The 16813-nt window shown below is 47.0% G+C and overlaps 1 protein-coding gene across 1 annotated transcript in view; it reads left to right on the forward strand.

Annotated features, from left to right (window-relative positions):
• Nucleotides 1-3381: 3381 nt before the first annotated feature.
• Nucleotides 3382-16813, forward strand: part of LRP8 (LDL receptor related protein 8) — a gene marked incomplete at both ends in the record, with an annotated part of 192680 nt that continues 179248 nt past the window's right edge. Inside the window, 2 exons of the mRNA XM_080623351.1 lie at nucleotides 3382-3457; nucleotides 4238-4357. Of these exons, the coding sequence (XP_080479477.1) occupies nucleotides 3382-3457; nucleotides 4238-4357 (196 nt within the window). The remainder of the gene's footprint in view (nucleotides 3458-4237; nucleotides 4358-16813) is intronic.

A 16813-nucleotide genomic window follows, 5' to 3' on the forward strand; every position in this document is an offset into this window, starting at 1 on the left:
AAAAGGAAGACTTATGTATGGATGAACTGTGGATTAAGTGCTGTATTGTGGGTGAAGTGCTCTATAGGCAGATAGGAACAGCCTCACGCTCACAGGCCCTTGTTCTCATGGGGGACTTCAACCACCCTGACATCTGTTGGAGTGAAGGTACGGCCCGGCACAAGCAATCCAGGAGGTTCCTCGATTGTGTGGAAGACAACTTCCTTCTGCAAGTAATAGAGGAGCCGACAAGGAGAGGTGCCATGCTTGACCTCGTGCTCACCAACAGGGAAGGGCTGGTTGGAAATGTGACGCTCCAGGGCAGCCTTGGATGCAGCAACCATGAGATGGTCGAATTCGAGATCCTCAGGACAGTGAGAAGAGCGTGCAGCAAGCTCACTGCCCTGGACTTCAAGAGAGCAGATTTTGGCCTCTTCAGGAGCCTGCTTAGTAAGGTTCCATGGGATACAGCCCTAGAGGGCAAGGGGGCCCAAGACTCTTGGTTGTTATTCAAGGATCACCTGCTCCAAGCTCAGGAGTGTTGCATCCCAACTAGAAGGAAGTGCAGCAGGAGGGCCAGGAGACCTCCTTGGATGGATAAGGAGCTGCTCAGGAAAATTCAAAGGAAAAAAGAGGCTTATAGAAGGTGGAAGCAGGGACAGGCGGCCTGGGAAGAATACAGGGATGTTGTCCAGGAAGCTAGGGACCAGGTTAGGAAAGCTAAGGCCCAGTTAGAATTGAACTTGGCTAGGGATGTGAAGGATAACAGGAAGGGATTCTATAGGTACTTAGCAAATAAAAGACAGATTAGGGACAACGTAGGCCCCCTTCGGAAGCTATCAGGAGAACTGGCTACCCTGGATTTGGAGAAGGCTGAGGTTCTTAATGACTTCTTTGCCTCAGTCTTCACTGGCAAAGGCTCTGACTGCACCACCCAAGTCTTGGAAGGCGGATGCAGGGACTGTAAGAATGAAGACCCTAGGCCCACTGTAGGAGAGGATCTGGTTTGAGACCATCTTAAAAACCTAAACGTACACAAGTCCATGGGACCTGACGACATCCATCCGCGGGTCCTGAAGGAGCTGGCGAATGAAGTTGCTAAGCCACTGTCCATCATATTTGAAAAATCATGGCAGTCAGGTGAAGTTCCCGATGACTGGAAAAAGGGAAATATAACCCCCATTTTCAAGGAGGGGAAAATGGATGACCCGGGGAATTACAGACCAGTCAGTCTCACCTCTGTGCCTGGCAAACTCTTGGAGCAGATTCTCCTGGAAGGCATGCTAAGGCACATGAAGAACAAGGAGGTGCTTGGTGACAGCCAGTATGGCTTCACTAAGGGGAAATCCTGCCTGACCAGTTGGTGGCCTTCTATGATGGGGCTACAAAACTGATGGACAGGGACAGAGCAGTTGATGTCATCTACCTGGATTTGTGCAAAGCGTTCAATGCTGTCCCACATGACATCCTTGTCTCTAAATTGGAGAGACATCAATTTGATGGGTGGACCACTCGGTGGATAAAGAACTGGCTGGATGGCCGCATGCAAAGAGTTGTGGTCAATGGCTCGATGTCCGGCTGGAGACCGGTAACGAGTGGTGTCCCTCAGGGATCGGTGTTGGGACCGGTCTTGTTCAACATCTTTGTGGGTGACATGGACAGTGGGATTGAGGGTGCCCTCAGCAAGTTTGCCGATGACACCAAGCTGTGTGGTTCAGTTGATACGCCGGAGGGAAGGGATGCCATCCAGAGGGACCTCGACACGCTTGTGAGGTGGGCTGATGCCAACCTTATGAAGTTTAACCATGCCAAATGCAAGGCCCTACGCCTGGGTCAGAGCAATCCCAGGCACAGCTACAGCTTGAGCAGAGAAGAGATTCAGAGCAGCCCTGCAGAGAAGGACTTGGGGGTGTTGGTTGATGAGAAAATGAACATGAGCCGGCTTCAGTGTGCGCTCGCAGCCCAGAAAGCAACCGTATCCCGGGCTGCATCAAGAGGAGTGTGACCAGCAGGTCGAAGGAGGTGATCCTGCCCCTCTACTCTGCTCTCGTGAGACCTCACTTGGAGCATTGTGTGCAGTTCTGGTGTTCTCAACATAGAAAGGACATGGAACTGTTGGAACAAGTCCAGAGGAGGGCCACGAGGATGATCAGGGGCTGGAGCACCTCCTGTATGAAGAGAGGCTGAGAAAGTTGGGCCTGTTCAGCCTGGAGAAGAGAAGCTGCGTGGAGACCTCACAGCAGCCTTCCAGTATCTGAAGGGGGCCTACAAGGATGCTGGGGAGAGACTCTTCATTAGGGACTGTAGTGACAGGACAAGGGGTAACGGGTTCAAACTTAAACAGGGGAAGTTTAGATTGGATATAAGGAAGAAATTCTTTACTGTGAGGGTGGTGAGGCACTGGAATGGGTTGCCCAGGGAGGTTGTGCGTGCTTCATCCTTGGCGGTGTTCAAGGCCAGGTTGGACAGAGCCTTGGGTGGCGTGGTTTAGTGTGAGGTGTCCCTGCCCATGGCAGGGAGTTGGAAGTGGATGATCTTTAGGTCCTTTCCAACCCTAACGATTCTATGATTCTATGATTCTATCTACTTCATCTTGAGATCCTCGCTCATGACCACGTGGGGGGGGGGGGCACTGCACATGCGCAAAGGACCTTTTCGCTTATTATAATATGAAGCAAGGATAGGTCATGAATATGTATAGGCGTTTTGAGCAACCCAATGTATAACTTTAGATGATAAATATAGAGGGAAAACGACACTGGTGTGTGCATACTTTGGAAGAGCTATCCCCATGCACATGAGCGCTGAATAAAAGCGTACCTACTTTACAACTTTAACGAGTTGTGGAGTCAACCCGCTTATCACTATAACATGTCATTGTCCAAAGCCCCTCTCCAGGTTTCTTGTCGGCACCTTTAGGCACTGGGAGCTGCTCTAAGGTCTCCTCGGTGCCATCTCTTCTCCAGACTGAACAACCCAGCTCTATGTCGCTGTAGCTAGGACAGCAGAGGGGAGTTCAGGACCTTGCGCACCTGATCGGAGCGGGGCAGGCCCATCTGCCCCAGCCGGAGCTCCGGCCTTACGCCACGGAGCCGGACCTGCCCCGCTCTCCTGGGGCCCCTTCGCCACCACCCCGAGGGGCCGATCCCGGCCGCCTCCTCTTCCTCTGACGGGCCCGGCAGTGCCGAGCCCATCGCGTGCTCCCCGAAGCAGCAGCGCCAAGCGCCGGCCGCGGCCGAGCGGCGGCGCGCGGGGCCCGCCCAGCGGGGCGCGTCACGGCGCGGCGGCGCGCGCCGGGGCGGGGGGCGGCGCCGGCCGCGCAGTCGGCACGGGGCGGCGAGCGGCGCGCGGGCTGCGCGCACCCCGCACACGGCGCTGCCACCGAGGGAGCGAGCAAGCATCATGTGCCGGGCAGCGCTCGCCCGGCTGCTGCTCCTCCAGCTGCTATTGCTGCTGATCAACGCGCACCAAGGCAAAGGTGGGTCCGGCGAGCCCCGGCGGCTTCGCCTCGGTGCTCCCGAGGAGGGGGTGAGCGTCCTGCCTTGCCCCAGCCGCCCCACAGCGCGGTGCGGTGCCACACGGGCGGGCTGGGACCCGCGAGGGCCCGGGCACGCTCGGGGGTTGCGACCTGCCGGGGCCGGGTACGCTCTTCATCCCACGGAAGCAATGCGGCCACTGGTGACAAGAGCTGCTACCTTTAATCCCCCTCTGAGGAGATTTGTGCCTCGGAGAGCAGCGCTGCACCGTGCGTCTGCAAAGCAGATTTGCTCCATGTGTCTGTCCCCGTGTATCCTCCCCCGCCCTCAACTTCACTTGGGTCAATTCCGTTTTCCCGAGCCGGCGCCGGAGTCCGTTCCCCCCCGCTTCCCCAGGTATCTCTGCGTTCTGCCCCGGTGACGGACGCGCGGGAGATCCCAGCATCATTGTGCTTTATAATTTGTCTTTGTCTTTTGCATTTCGGGTTTAACCATCTTCTATTCCCAGGCTCCTTTCCCCCCGCCCTGCCTTTCAAACGATGCCGGGAAGCACGGGAATGGCCCCCGTTATCCCTGCACAAAGCATCTTAGGCATCAGCACTGGTCTCCCGCGGAGGCGCGTCTCTCTCAGCCCCGCACCGACCCCGGTTCCAGCCCCTACCCGAGCCCGGTGGCTCCCGGCCCGGCTTGTGCGCGGCCGGGACCGGGCGGCGAGGCTGCTCCGGGTGCCTCCGCCGCGGGAGCGCTCCCCGCTGACCCAGGCGCGGCCCCGTGTCTCGCAGGCGCCGTCAAGGAGTGCGAGGAGGACCAGTTCCAGTGCCGGAACGAGCGGTGCATCCCCGCCATCTGGAAATGCGACGAGGACGACGACTGCTCGGATAACAGCGACGAGGCGGATTGCCGTGAGTGTCCGTGCACCGCACGGCGGGGAGGGGGACCGAGACCGGGAAGGGCGCGCTTCCTACCAGCTCTGCACCTCTGCTTTATGAATGAATGAATGAATGAAGTCGCGCCGTGACCGGCTCCGGCGCCGATTGGCTGCCGGGAGCAGCCGATCGGTGACGAGGCACCGAGTCCTCCTCGGGGCACGCCCCGCCCCGCGGGTAGCGGCTCCTCGTAGCCGGCCGCGGGCACCGGGAGCTTCCGCCCTCGCCTGCGGCCACGCTTCTGCTCGGAACTGCGAAGGGAGCGGCGCGGTTTGTGTCCGGGGATGCTGGGAGTGGTGAAAAACCCCGGGAAGGCAATGCTCGGGCCAGTGACAGGTGGTGGCGTGAACCGCTGCTAACTCATAGGCGTCCTACACGGTGCGGAGTTGGCGTGAGCTTTGTGTTTAAATGTGTGCTTGCTGTGTTGGTGCTAAGGGAGGTGAACAGGGAGAGCTGCTTGGCAGTATCAGCCGTGTAACACTGACTGATTCCCTGGTAGTGTAGGGGAAGAGAGAGCAAGATTTGCACTTCTGATCCTGAGCAGGTGGCAGTCCTGCCTTCTCCTGGACTGTGGTCCTGGAGTGTGTAAGTGGCACCCAGTAAACTTTGGGTAGTTTGTAGGGTTGTCTTGTTACGTCTTTGTTATTTTGCTCACTCCTTCTGCCAGCCTGAGAGAACTTGACTCAACTGCAGAGTGTGAGAAGCATCTGTGAAAGTAGTTATGGAGGCCTAAGTCTTAATGAGAAATTTCTTTAACTCTGAGTTGCAAATACTGTAGCAAATACCACATATCTTGAATTATCTCTGTAGGATTACAGATGCTGAATGTGCATCAGGTTATAATTCATGGAATGAACTCTTCAAAGTTTATAGACAGAAGGGATGTATCAAGAACAGTCACTGGTTATGTGTGTGACTATCCTGTTAACAGCTTCACTGATAAATCTGTCTTCTCAGAGTGAAGCCTGAGTAGATCAGTGTAAGGAGAGCAGGGATTCCCAAACCTCCTGCTCATGGGAAATGTCTCAATGTTATAACGTAAAGCATAACATCTATATCTGGTGCTTTTGTACTCGGAGGTCTTGGCAGGCTTTATATGTGCCTAAGTTTGTGATCTGGGGAGTTAGAAGCGTTGCTTAATTCAGATACAGAAATGGTTTATGCAGGAATTACGTTGGCACTAGTTAGAAGCAAATTAGGTTTGGAACATTTCAGATTACAAAAGACTCGGCAAAGCCGAGCTGAAAACTTGCTTGGACTTGTTCATAACTGGGCACGTTTCCTCAGAGCTTACGAGTTTTCAGAGAGGCACGAATCTGAGGGGAGCCCTGGCAACCTCTGAGCAGGCTGACAATGGTGTTCTTGAAGCTGCCTGTTTAAAAGTCCCTTTGGGCAGTTGTACAAAGGCTTGGTGAGCTGCAGGTGACCTACAGGACGTGTTTTGGGAGCTGCTGTTTCAGGGGTAGCATCCTGAGGAATAGATTCTTCATCTCACACTCCACACTGAAGAGTAGGTTTGTGGCCTGAGCTCCTTACCTAGCAGCAGTGAACAGATCTCACTGGGCTGCTTTTTATCTTTCCCTTTTCCTTGTGATCCAGCCTTTAAGTGTTGTGTCGGAGAGTGTAAAACAACATCCTGGTGAATATCAGCTTTGTGTGTATTGTGCTGTGTTAGAATAGTTAGATGGAGAATTGCACCTTTTTTAGTTTTATTTCAGAGGGGGGTTTACAGTTGTTGGGTTTGGGAGTAGTAGGCGTATAATGCTAGATTGTGGTAGAGAGGTAACTTTTGAGATGTTAGGAAAAAGAATTGTTCGATGTGGAGACTTCAGGAAGAGTTCTTCACTTTAATCTGAACTTGGCATTTATTATTCATTGGGGAGCATAGTACAGAAATTACTCACGGACTCCTAATTTAGTTCATATATTTGTTGACTTTGCAGTTGCTTCTCCAAGCAGTCTGAAAGACACTTAAATCGCATTTTTCACAGATTTTTCTTGCCTACATTGTTCTGAACATAGTTTTCTTTTAAAAATACATACTGTCTTTCAGCATATGTGATGTTCAGAGTTCTACTCACTGGGTGAAAGAATACGTTCCGTGTGTTCTTGTTTCTAGACACCACCTCGGTTATCACTGCAGTAATAAACAGATATGTATTTTAAAACTATTTTATGAACATATGCAGTAGAAGAAACTGTTCTGGAAAACTCGGCTGGAGTGGTGATGGAGAGGGAAAAGAACATGCAAATAGCCTGCTGGTAATGAATACTGATACGGGCCCTGATAAATCCTGGAATTACTTGCTGATACCTTTGTCCAGAGTTGATAGTGTATTTGTAATAGCTCACTGCTGCCTATGTTTATTGTCCCTTGCAGAAAGAGACAGAGATATCTGTGTTAAGGATTGGTTTATGAAACAAGCTTGGCCTACGTGGTCTGTATACACTGGAAGATTTTGTAACCAAGAGTCTCCAATATACTTCTGGAAGGAGGTAGTATTTCTGGCAGTGCCCTGTGTGCTTCCTACTAGAAGCCATCTTTATGCAAGACTGACATTTATGGTTGTGTTTTGGCATTTTTGGTTTGTTTCCACACCACCCCTGAAGCTTTACTGGTATAATGTTGGCTTTTTTTAAAGCAGTTTTAGACTCGTAAGAGGAACATCGCAGTAGTCATCCTCTATCGTCCCCTTGGAATTTGCTTTCCATTCAGTAATACTTTTCTATTGTGGTTGGTAGTTCAAGTTATCTGCCATAGGATGATGTTAATATGTTAATTGGCAAACATAGGAACTGAAGCATGAAAAAGTAGTGATCTCAGCTCTTACTCAAACCAGATTTACTCAGTAGTGGTTTATAAGGTGTGTTGAATTTATCCTAGGTTGCTCGGTAACCTTCTTATATATTATGGAGCCAAATTCTTTCTTGGCGTGTAGCAGTCGACTTCAGAGGTTTTACTTGTGAGAAATGAATGAAATGAAAGGAATGCAGTTGGGTTTTCTTTCTTAAGAATAAAAGGTGTGTAACACATTTCTTAACTTTAACTGATGTTGCTGATGAAGGCAGAATTGACGAGCTCTCTGTGCACATGGTTCACTTGCGACAGCAGGCAGTAGAGAAATGGGATTTGTTGCTCACACTATTTGGATTATCATGCATTGGTTGTTTCTGTAAGATACTCACTGCAATACAGAATAGACTGCCTGTCACTGTGTTCAATTTAAATTATCTTCACAATTTTAGCATACTCCAAGAAGTATCTTTAGAGCTGAAACTTCTTGCCTCTCCGAGGTCCTCCTCATTTGAGCACGTATCCGTCCTGCGTATGGTGCGTATTTCATGTCGCATATTTCAGTGTTAGCAAGTCCTTTTAGTAATGCTGGTGTTTAAAAAGGGCAGGGAGCCACCAGAAAAAAATGCATGATTCTTGCAATATGAAGACAAAGTGCTGAGGGTATAGGGAAGAGCAGGAAAGTAGGGACTGTAGAAAGTACCTTGCCTTTTGAGCAAGGGTAAAAAAAAGAACCAAATAGATGTAGGTAGCAAGTAAGTGTGAATAAAGTTACTGCCTTACAAGAAGTAAAAGGAAACAAATCCTGGTAGCAAAAGAACTGTAGCAAAGGAGTCTACTAGGGTGCTCATTTGTATGACGCAGGTGGCTCATGAAGCGTTGAGAGGAGATGCTAATTGTGTGTGTGGTGGAAGTAGGTAAAGCTGTACATAGATTGCTTAAATATGAAGATGCCTTTTTCCTGTCTCATTTTCAGAAAGCTACAGCATTTTATAGGAAGTAAAAGAAAAAAAAGGAGTAGAGAAATTCCTTAAAATGTTCCTGTGCGTCTACTAAAAGAGCACCAAAGAGAAAAATTTTGAAAGTTCCAGTGTTTGGGCTGCTGGGGAAATAAAAGTCTTAAGCTCTGGAATTAGGAATGTTGGATAGCTATTACAGAGTTTACATCTGTGTAAGACTATTGACTCTGCCCCATAGAAAATTATTTGCTTGAGCTCAATCCAGTCTATGCAGGCTTGACAAGATGAAAACTCAGTCGCAATTTACAGCTTGAACACTTATGATCTGCACTGTATGTGATCCACAGAATGAAGAGAGGGCTCCAGGGTAATTCTGAACATGATTTTTTAGATGTATTTTACTCCTTCCATGTACAGGCAAGTAATGCTTTTTCCTCTCAGGAAACTATGGAAAGTCAAGACTCAATTTTATAACCCATTTCAGAGAATGTTTGTAGATACCCAGTCATCAAGACATTTCCTTAACGGTATAACAGCAGCATTACAAAGCACCAGAGCTATCTTTATAGTGGGGAAAATGTCCATTTTCTGAAGCACAGTGTTTTGGCAAAAGATCACTTCTTGCTGAGATACTCAGGATGTGGGATGCTGGGTTCTGTTCTGTGTCTCCCTCAGGATAGGTGGAGGCTGCAGGACCAGGTCAGCCTCAGTGCCCACAAGCTGTGTGCCCAGGGTGCCTGCTGCTGTGTGACGTGTTGCCCGCAATGGAAAGTCCTGGAGCTGCTTTGGTGGGGAAGTGGTTCTGGGGGACTTTTTGCCCAATTTTTGCAAGTTTCTTCTTGCTTGCCACTGAAGCTAGCAGAAAGCAGGGAAGAACTTGCAAACTGCAGCCAGACACAATGTATTTGACACAAAACAAGAGATGGTTGTGTTTCATAGCATTTTATTTTCCTGCTGCAAATAGGGTTCACATCATCTTAACCCATCCTGAAATGTGGCATAGTTGCAGAAAGCAACTATAAGAAGCTCACCCAATTTGCTGAAATGCAACACCAGCTTCAAGGCCACTTCAGCTTTGTAATACCTGCCTGCAGGGGGACACAGCCAAATGCAGAATGACTGCTTCTCTTTTTAAAGCTCCATTTTCTGTCTTTGTGTTGGGATTCATTCTGTGGTGTTGCTTTCTGGTGAGTACTGTTCATAAGGATATGTCTTACTGGCCAGGACTGAGATTGCCTCAGATATGCAGTGCAGGCTGCAGGGAGTTACTGTTTCAAAGACTTCTTAGGTGTCTAGAATTCAGGATAAACACATGGCATCCACAAACTTCCCCCTGCCTCAGCCCTTGCCCTGCCTTGGTGCAGCAGTATGTGACTGTATAGCTGCGACACGCTTCCCTTGCTATCTATCTTGAAGGATGCAGACTCCGGTTCTCACGCTGGCTTTGTCCATGAAGAATCTGCAGAGTTGGACTCCTGCTGCCTATGCAGAAGTCCAGGAGGTAGCCTGATATTCTCCTTGCTTTTCAGTACAAATTTCACTAGGGCTGGAATTTGGGAATAAAAATATATCCAAAGTCTATTTGAGAACTAAAATCTGGATGTGCAAAGGGTTAAATATGGCTTGAGTGGCTTTGAAATCCAGGAGTGTAATGGTGTGTAGGTTTTGGGCCATGGCAAGGTGAGACAGCAGGAAGTCACATACATTCTATATGTTTTTTTGTCCTTCCCTACCTGTTGGTCCATTTTTCTTCCTGTTCAATGTTAAGCCAGTGTTCTCTGTGCTGAGTGATGGCTGCGTATTACTCTGGAGATGCCTGTGCGTTGCCTGTGTGTCTTCAATATGTGCACATTGCCATGAGGAGAGTTTTGGGTTTCCTTGACATACACATGGTCATATGCTCTTGATTATGTCAGTGGGAGTTTTAACTGGGTTGTGTGACCAGCTTTGCTCATCCCAAAACTGGGAGCACTGGGAAGAGTGGTGCAGAGAGGCAGGACAATTGCTTGCCTGTGTGCCTGCCTGTCCTGGTCTGTACCGTGTTCATGTGCAAGCACAGCTCAAGACCAGTTTACTGACCTCTTGTGTTCCACAGTGAATGTTGTTATTTGCTTATCTTCCTTTTTTTCATTATATTCTCATTGTCTGCTCTGAGAAAAATAACCCAAACCCCAAAAATGTGCAAGTTATCTTTCCTGTGCTGCATCCTTTATGTAGAAAATCAAGCATTATGTATATGTGGGAAACACGTCCTTCCCCACTTCCCCATTTCCTGGCACATTCACTTGAGGAATTATATTATCTTGAGATACAAACTGCTTTCCAGGAGGTGGTGTTTTTCTGTTGTTCGTGCTCATGGTCTGAGGAAGAGAGAGTGGGAATAGGACCACTAAGAAGACAGAAGAGGGAGCTGGGATGCATGGGATAGCCACCGGGGGCATTATGGCTACAAAAGAAGGAAAACTATATTTTATGGAGTGCTGCTGTGCTATAGGAAGAAAGCACATGGATTGCTCTAGATACAGGTACAGGAACAAGCTGTGATCTGAAAAACTTTCCTGAGGTCAAGGAGAATGGGAAGATTGAAAATGATTAAGTTCAAGAGGAAGATTATGCAAGTGCAGACAGTGGCTTGGTTGGTTTATCCAAGAGCTCAGAACTCTCCTTCCAAAGCACAGAAACATGTTCTACATTTTGAGCCAAAGGAGGCAACTTTCATCCAGAGCATCATAATGTATAAAAAGATAAAAATAAGTCAGTGTAGATCAGTTCTGCTTTGTCTGCTGCAGCGTTACAGGCTCAGGATTAGCACAGGTTTGGAGTGTGATTTCTTACTGGTCCATCTTAGAGTGGAAGATACTTGGGATAATTTAATATTAATCGGAAAATGCTTAGAGAATAATTCAAATAACAAATTACAACCATGAGGCTGAAGGAACCAAGTGTGATGTGCTGTGAACACATTTATCTAGGCTTAAGAGATTGCCAGTGCTAGAAGTAATGAGTTTTCTTGACTCCGTTGTCCACCTGAAGGACCATTAAACACTCTGTAAGGCCTGAAAATGTCTGACAATTATTGATTCTCTTAGCTGCTTCTAATAGAGCAGACACGCAGCTTTTGTTTCTGCTTGCTTTCTTAATGGCACCAGCTTTCTTAATTCACTGGCAAATGTACCATGTCCTTGGTGTGCCTCAGAGAGGGTGATGTTGTATTAGAGACACATGTGTGGTAGACTTGGTTTGGTGTGAAGTTCTCCTCGTTCTTCTACTGTTGCTTTTCTGATGCCCTTTTCCTATCTACAGCTTTCCCATTTACCTGCAGCTTTTCCATGGTGATTTCAGAGATGTTCCCAAAGCATGTTACTGCTCAGCTCTTGCTTTTCTGTGTCGTTACAGGAAAGTGATGCAGCAGAGGGCTGGAGAACCTCTCCTGTGAAGGTAGCCTGAGAGAGCTGGGTTGTTCAGCCTTGAGAAGAGAAGACTCTGGGCAGACCTTATCGCAGTCTGCCAGTACCTAAGAAGAAGAAATCTGGAGAGGGACTTTTTACAAGGACATGTGGTGACAGGACAAGGGGGAATGGCTTTAACCTGCCAGAGGGGAGATTGAGATGAGCTCTTAGGCAGAAGCTCTTCCCTGTGTGGGTGCTGAGGCACTGGCACAGGGTGCCCAGAGAAGCTGTGGCTGCCCCATCCCTGGCAGTGTTCAAGGCCAGGTTGGACAGGGCTTGGAGCAACCTGCTCTAGTGGAAGGTGTCCCTGCCTGTGGCAGATGCTTGAATCTAGATGGTCTTTAAGTTCTCTTCCAACCCAAGATATTCTGTGATTGTCTGCCTTGTAAAATGCCTGAAGATGTCAATTTTTCTTTCTTTCTTTTGCCCATGAAAACAAATCAGTGAAGCTAAGTTTGAGTGATGGGGATGAAGATTTGTGTTGCTGCTTGTTTTCTTAAGCAGTGGCATGTCCTTGCTAGCAAAGCAGACTGCCTGCTCCTGAGTGCCCTGCTTCCAGTGCAGGCAGCTGGTTCTAGCCAAAGGGAAGCCTACGCTATTTTACGGTGCGTGTGTGGGAAGTGTTAAAAATGCTGAGTGTGTTTTTCCTAACTCTCTATTTCCTGTTAAAATTATTAATATTTAGATAGCCACAAGGGAGGGGAAGGGTCTAAAAGGCCCTGTGATAAAATTAATGCAGATTTTCTGCTCTGTGGAAAAATTCTGTCTGAAATACCACTAAGAGATAACAAACTGATTATACTTTAAAAGTTATAATAACACTGTAAGCTAATTGAAAAATAAAGCTAAACCCTTCCAAGGTGAAACATATTCAAAAGCTAGATTTTAACTTAACAGAAGCCGGAAGGTTTTTGAAGCAGGGATGTCAGCTCTGTCTCTGATGGTCTCTCAGGATGAGGTAGACTCTGTGTCATGCCCTGGCAATGATGCCCTGGTTCTATTCCTGGCAAGGGCTGTGACTGACTCCCCAGAGCTGAGGCTGACCTGGCAGCCCTGTGCCTTGCTCCTCATGATGAGGTGAATGAATATTGTTACAGCTTTTCTGCAGGTGGGAGCTGGCCCCAAGTGACTCATGATATCAGGAAGAAGTTCTTTACTGTTAGGGTGGTGAGGCACTGGAATGGGTTGCCCAAGGAAGTTGTGAATGCTCCATCCCTGGCGGTGTTCAAGGCCAGGTTGGCAGAGCCCTGGGTGACATGGTTTAGTGTGAGGTGTCCCTGCCCATGGCAGGGGGGTTGGAACTGGATGATCTTAAGGTCCTTTCCAACCCTAACTATTCTATGATTCTATGATTGTACAAGTTGTCAGCAGCAGAGCCAAGAAATGAGGTCTCCTACCTACCAGTGCAGTGCTCAATACACGCAACCATATTGCTTACTGCAGAGGTACATGTTGGTCTAATGGAAGTATTTCAATTGTTTCTCCAGGTTTCCTGGCTATTCTTCAGTCTAAGCTAAGGCGTTACGGTTAATGCCAAGAGCAAGTGTTAGAAACCAGGAGAGAAAGGGATTTAGAGTTGGCTTAGAGTAAGGCTAGTAGTAGCCTTTGGGCTACAGCCATATAAAGTGAGCTTTATCGCTAGTTTTCTTTTCCTTAGGCATCCTGTTTCTGATACATCAATATTATTTTTGCATTATTAGTATTTATTAAATGCTTGAGAGCGTGTGTGGCACTGTACCAGGACCAGCGCAGTCAGGGACTCAGTTTCCATGGCAGCCAGAGCACAGTCCTGTACTTGCAGAACCAGAAGGGCTCTTTTTGGCAGCTGCTTTCTGTGCTGTGATTACTTTTTCTTTTTAAAGATAGATATAATTTAAAGTCTAGTTCATCAGTGCTGCAGAATCTTGTCCATCCGGGGTGAGAGTTTTGCCTGCTGTAAGTTTCTTAATCTTCTCTGGAGTTCTAGCTTGGTTTCTGTAGCTTCCATGGGGGTGATTTCTTTTACTTGCAAAACACTGAAAGAGAGGAGAAAAAGTACGTTTAGGATCCATTGAAATGGAGGGAAATTTCCTCTTGATTTTGATTAAACTTGAAATGTTATGTTGTTGTAGCCTTCTCTCCCTTTCCGAGGAGCTTATAGCATAGATTTATCACTTTAAAAAAATAAGTGTTGAAGAAATGAGCGTGTACAACAGGCAGTAAACTCTTAACTGTACTTTTACCTCCTTTAGATAACTGCTCCGATTCCAGGTTTTAACTTTACTTTCTATTTTAACTGGCCTTGTTTCAGCCCAAACTGCCTTTCTAGAGGTGTAATGTGTAGTATGATGTGCATTGAGGTGATATTTTGCTTCATTTGAAAAGGTGAATTAGAATTTTCTTTTGATCCCAAGTCTTCGTTCAGCTGTGAGTTACCCAGTAGAGGTTTTCTGTCCATCTTTGCGTTCCATGTATATATTTAATACAGTTAATTTCTTTGGTGGCTTTTCAGGCTTTTTGTGGTCTAGAAAAACCTTACTCATCTGGATACTCCTGATCTAGATGAGTAAGGTTGTAGGTATCCTTCCAGATGTGATGCATGGTTCTCCCATGATACTAGCTGCTTGGTTTGCTGATTTAGCAGTGATTGTACGTTAGTAAATTTTGCTGGATTTACTGGACCTCTTCTGTCCAGATATGATGCTATTCTGTGTGATCCAGAGAGTAGTTAAGAGCATAAAGATCATCAATAGCAGGAGAAATGCACTGAGAATGTCAAATGTAAACTTACAACTGTTCCTGTAGACTTCTTACCCTGAATCACAATTGAATCTATGCAGCTACTTATAAACAGTGAGAAATGCCCCAGTTTCTTTGATACCCTGTGTCAGTGTTGACTGATATAGGCCAAGAAATACACCTCCAGTCCCTGTAACCGAGTGGTTCTATTCTTGTTGGTGTAGCTGTGTTATGCTGATTACACATTTGTCATGCAGTGGCTGGTTAGCAGTTTAGCTTTCTATAAATCTTCACCATATAAGTGAACTAAATATTATCTTATGGATTTGAAAACCGATGCTTACAGAAGTTATCCTTTGCTCAAGGCTGTAGAGTGATTCAGCAACTCATCGTGACCATAAGTGACCCATGAAGAATGTTCCTAATTTCTTATTCTCTGTCATAGAGTTTGCAAAATCATGGGATCATTTAGGTTGGAGAAGACCTTTAGGATCATTGAGTCCAACTATTAGATGTTCAGATAAATCCCAGTGTTGAGAGACCTCACTGTTTCAAAATAGACTCATAGAATAGTTAGGGTTGGAAAGGACTTTAAGGTCATCTAGTTCCAACCCTCCTGCCATGTTAGTGTTGGGTCAAGTACGTGAAATACCTCACATGCATCACTTCTTGTATTTAGGATCAGAGACACAAAATACAGGTGTCTGGGGGGGAACATGGTATTTGTTTTGCTTTTCAACATGGACCTCTTTCTTCTTAGACCTCACAGCAGCCTTCCAGTATCTGAAGGGGGCTTATAAGGGTGCTGGGGAGAGACTCTTCATTAGGGACTGTAGTGATAGGACAAGGGGTAACGGGTTCAAACTTAAACAGGGGAAGTTTAGATTGGATATAAGGAAGAAATTCTTTACTGTGAGGGTGGTGAGGCACTGGAATGGGTTGCCCAGGGAGGTTGTGAATGCTTCATCCCTGGCGGTGTTCAAAGCCAGGTTGGATGAGGCCTTGGGTGACATGGTTTAGTGTGAGGTGTCCCTGCCCATGGCAGGGAGTTGGAACTGGATGATCTTAAGGTGCTTTCCAACCCTAATTATTCTATGACTCTATGATTCTTGTACATTCTAACATACCCTGAAGAATAACAGAGCACAGCCTGTGCAGGGGGAGTCATCACTGTCCCCATTTTGAGACTGCACTTGACAGATGTTGCTCATTGCTGAAGAGGCTCTTTCCATTTCATGTGCAGACAATGTCTCTCCAGACCTCCATTACCTCCATGCTCACACCTCGCTGTTATCTGAGCAGTGGCTATTGAAGTAATTTATCACCAGTACACCCTTGCCTTGATAAGCTGTAATATATCCTTGTTCTGGCAAGAACCAAGATGACTGGGGAAGTTTAATTTGCTATTATTTGTTTTATTGCTACCTCTCTTTTCCTTCTTCCTCTCTTGCGTAAAGCAATAAAGATACAATTTAGATTGCACAACTCTTAGATTTGTGCAACAACATCCATTTCTGCTGGCTTGATAAGTAGGGCTTCATCTTTAACTTGGTGGCAATAACAGGTAGCGTTTAAATTAGCTGGGTACTACTGGGTGATCCCATTGGGCTTGTAATACGCTTTTGAAGGGGCAACCTATATGGGCACAATTCTTTGGTGGATGATAAGTAACGAGTTTCAGAGGGAAGCTCTGGAACAACCTCTACCAGGATAACATTGGTGTGTTAAAATTGCAGGCTTTCCTTCAAGGAATTGCTCTTTGGTGGATGATTTCTGTTCCCCTTTACACAAGAGCTCTTTAGCACAGATTTCTGTCCTATTTTCTCTAAAATAATGTGTTATGTATGTTTGCCCAAGGTGCCAGTGTGTGTTGATCCCTGAAGTGAAATGAGGATTAAGGAGCTGCCTTGACAGGTGCTGAAAAGAATCACATCCGTCCAGTTCGGGGCTGGAGGGCTTCTGATCGTGGTATGGCACTTCAAAGAGTGTGAGTGCAGAGCAGGGGAGAGATCGGGGTGCCTGCGGTAGAAATCCAGGCACCCTCTTCTAGAGCGGAATGATAAATAACATAGTTAATATTTCTTCATGGTTGTGGATCAGCATGTGCCTGAGCGATGTGGAGCCTTTCCCAGGCTTGCATGCAGCATCTCATTGCCTTGCTAGAATCATTTTCCTCAAGTCTTTCAGCATGAGTTTAGCCATTCATTCTCATGGCCCTGTTTCACAGAGTGCCTGTCCTCAACAGCAGTGCACAAAGCCTTTGTTAACACCTCTTGCTCAGGCGTCGAAGGAGAATCTGCAAAGCTTGGCTGAGAGCAGCGGGCGTTTGTTCGCATTCAATTATGCGCACAATCATGTGAATGCTGCCAGCCTTATTTTGTGCAAATACTTGAAGAAAGGATTAACAGCTCCTGCACAAATGCTGTATTTCAGCTGGCTGGAGTCTGCTAAGTTCACCCTGCCCACATCTGTTTAGTTCATTTACAGTGTTTTTAAACTTGGAGACTGAAAT

The sequence above is a fragment of the Psittacula echo genome (genome assembly GCF_963264785.1).
Source record: "Psittacula echo genome assembly, chromosome: 7".
Classification (NCBI taxonomy): Eukaryota; Metazoa; Chordata; class Aves; order Psittaciformes; family Psittacidae; genus Psittacula; species Psittacula echo.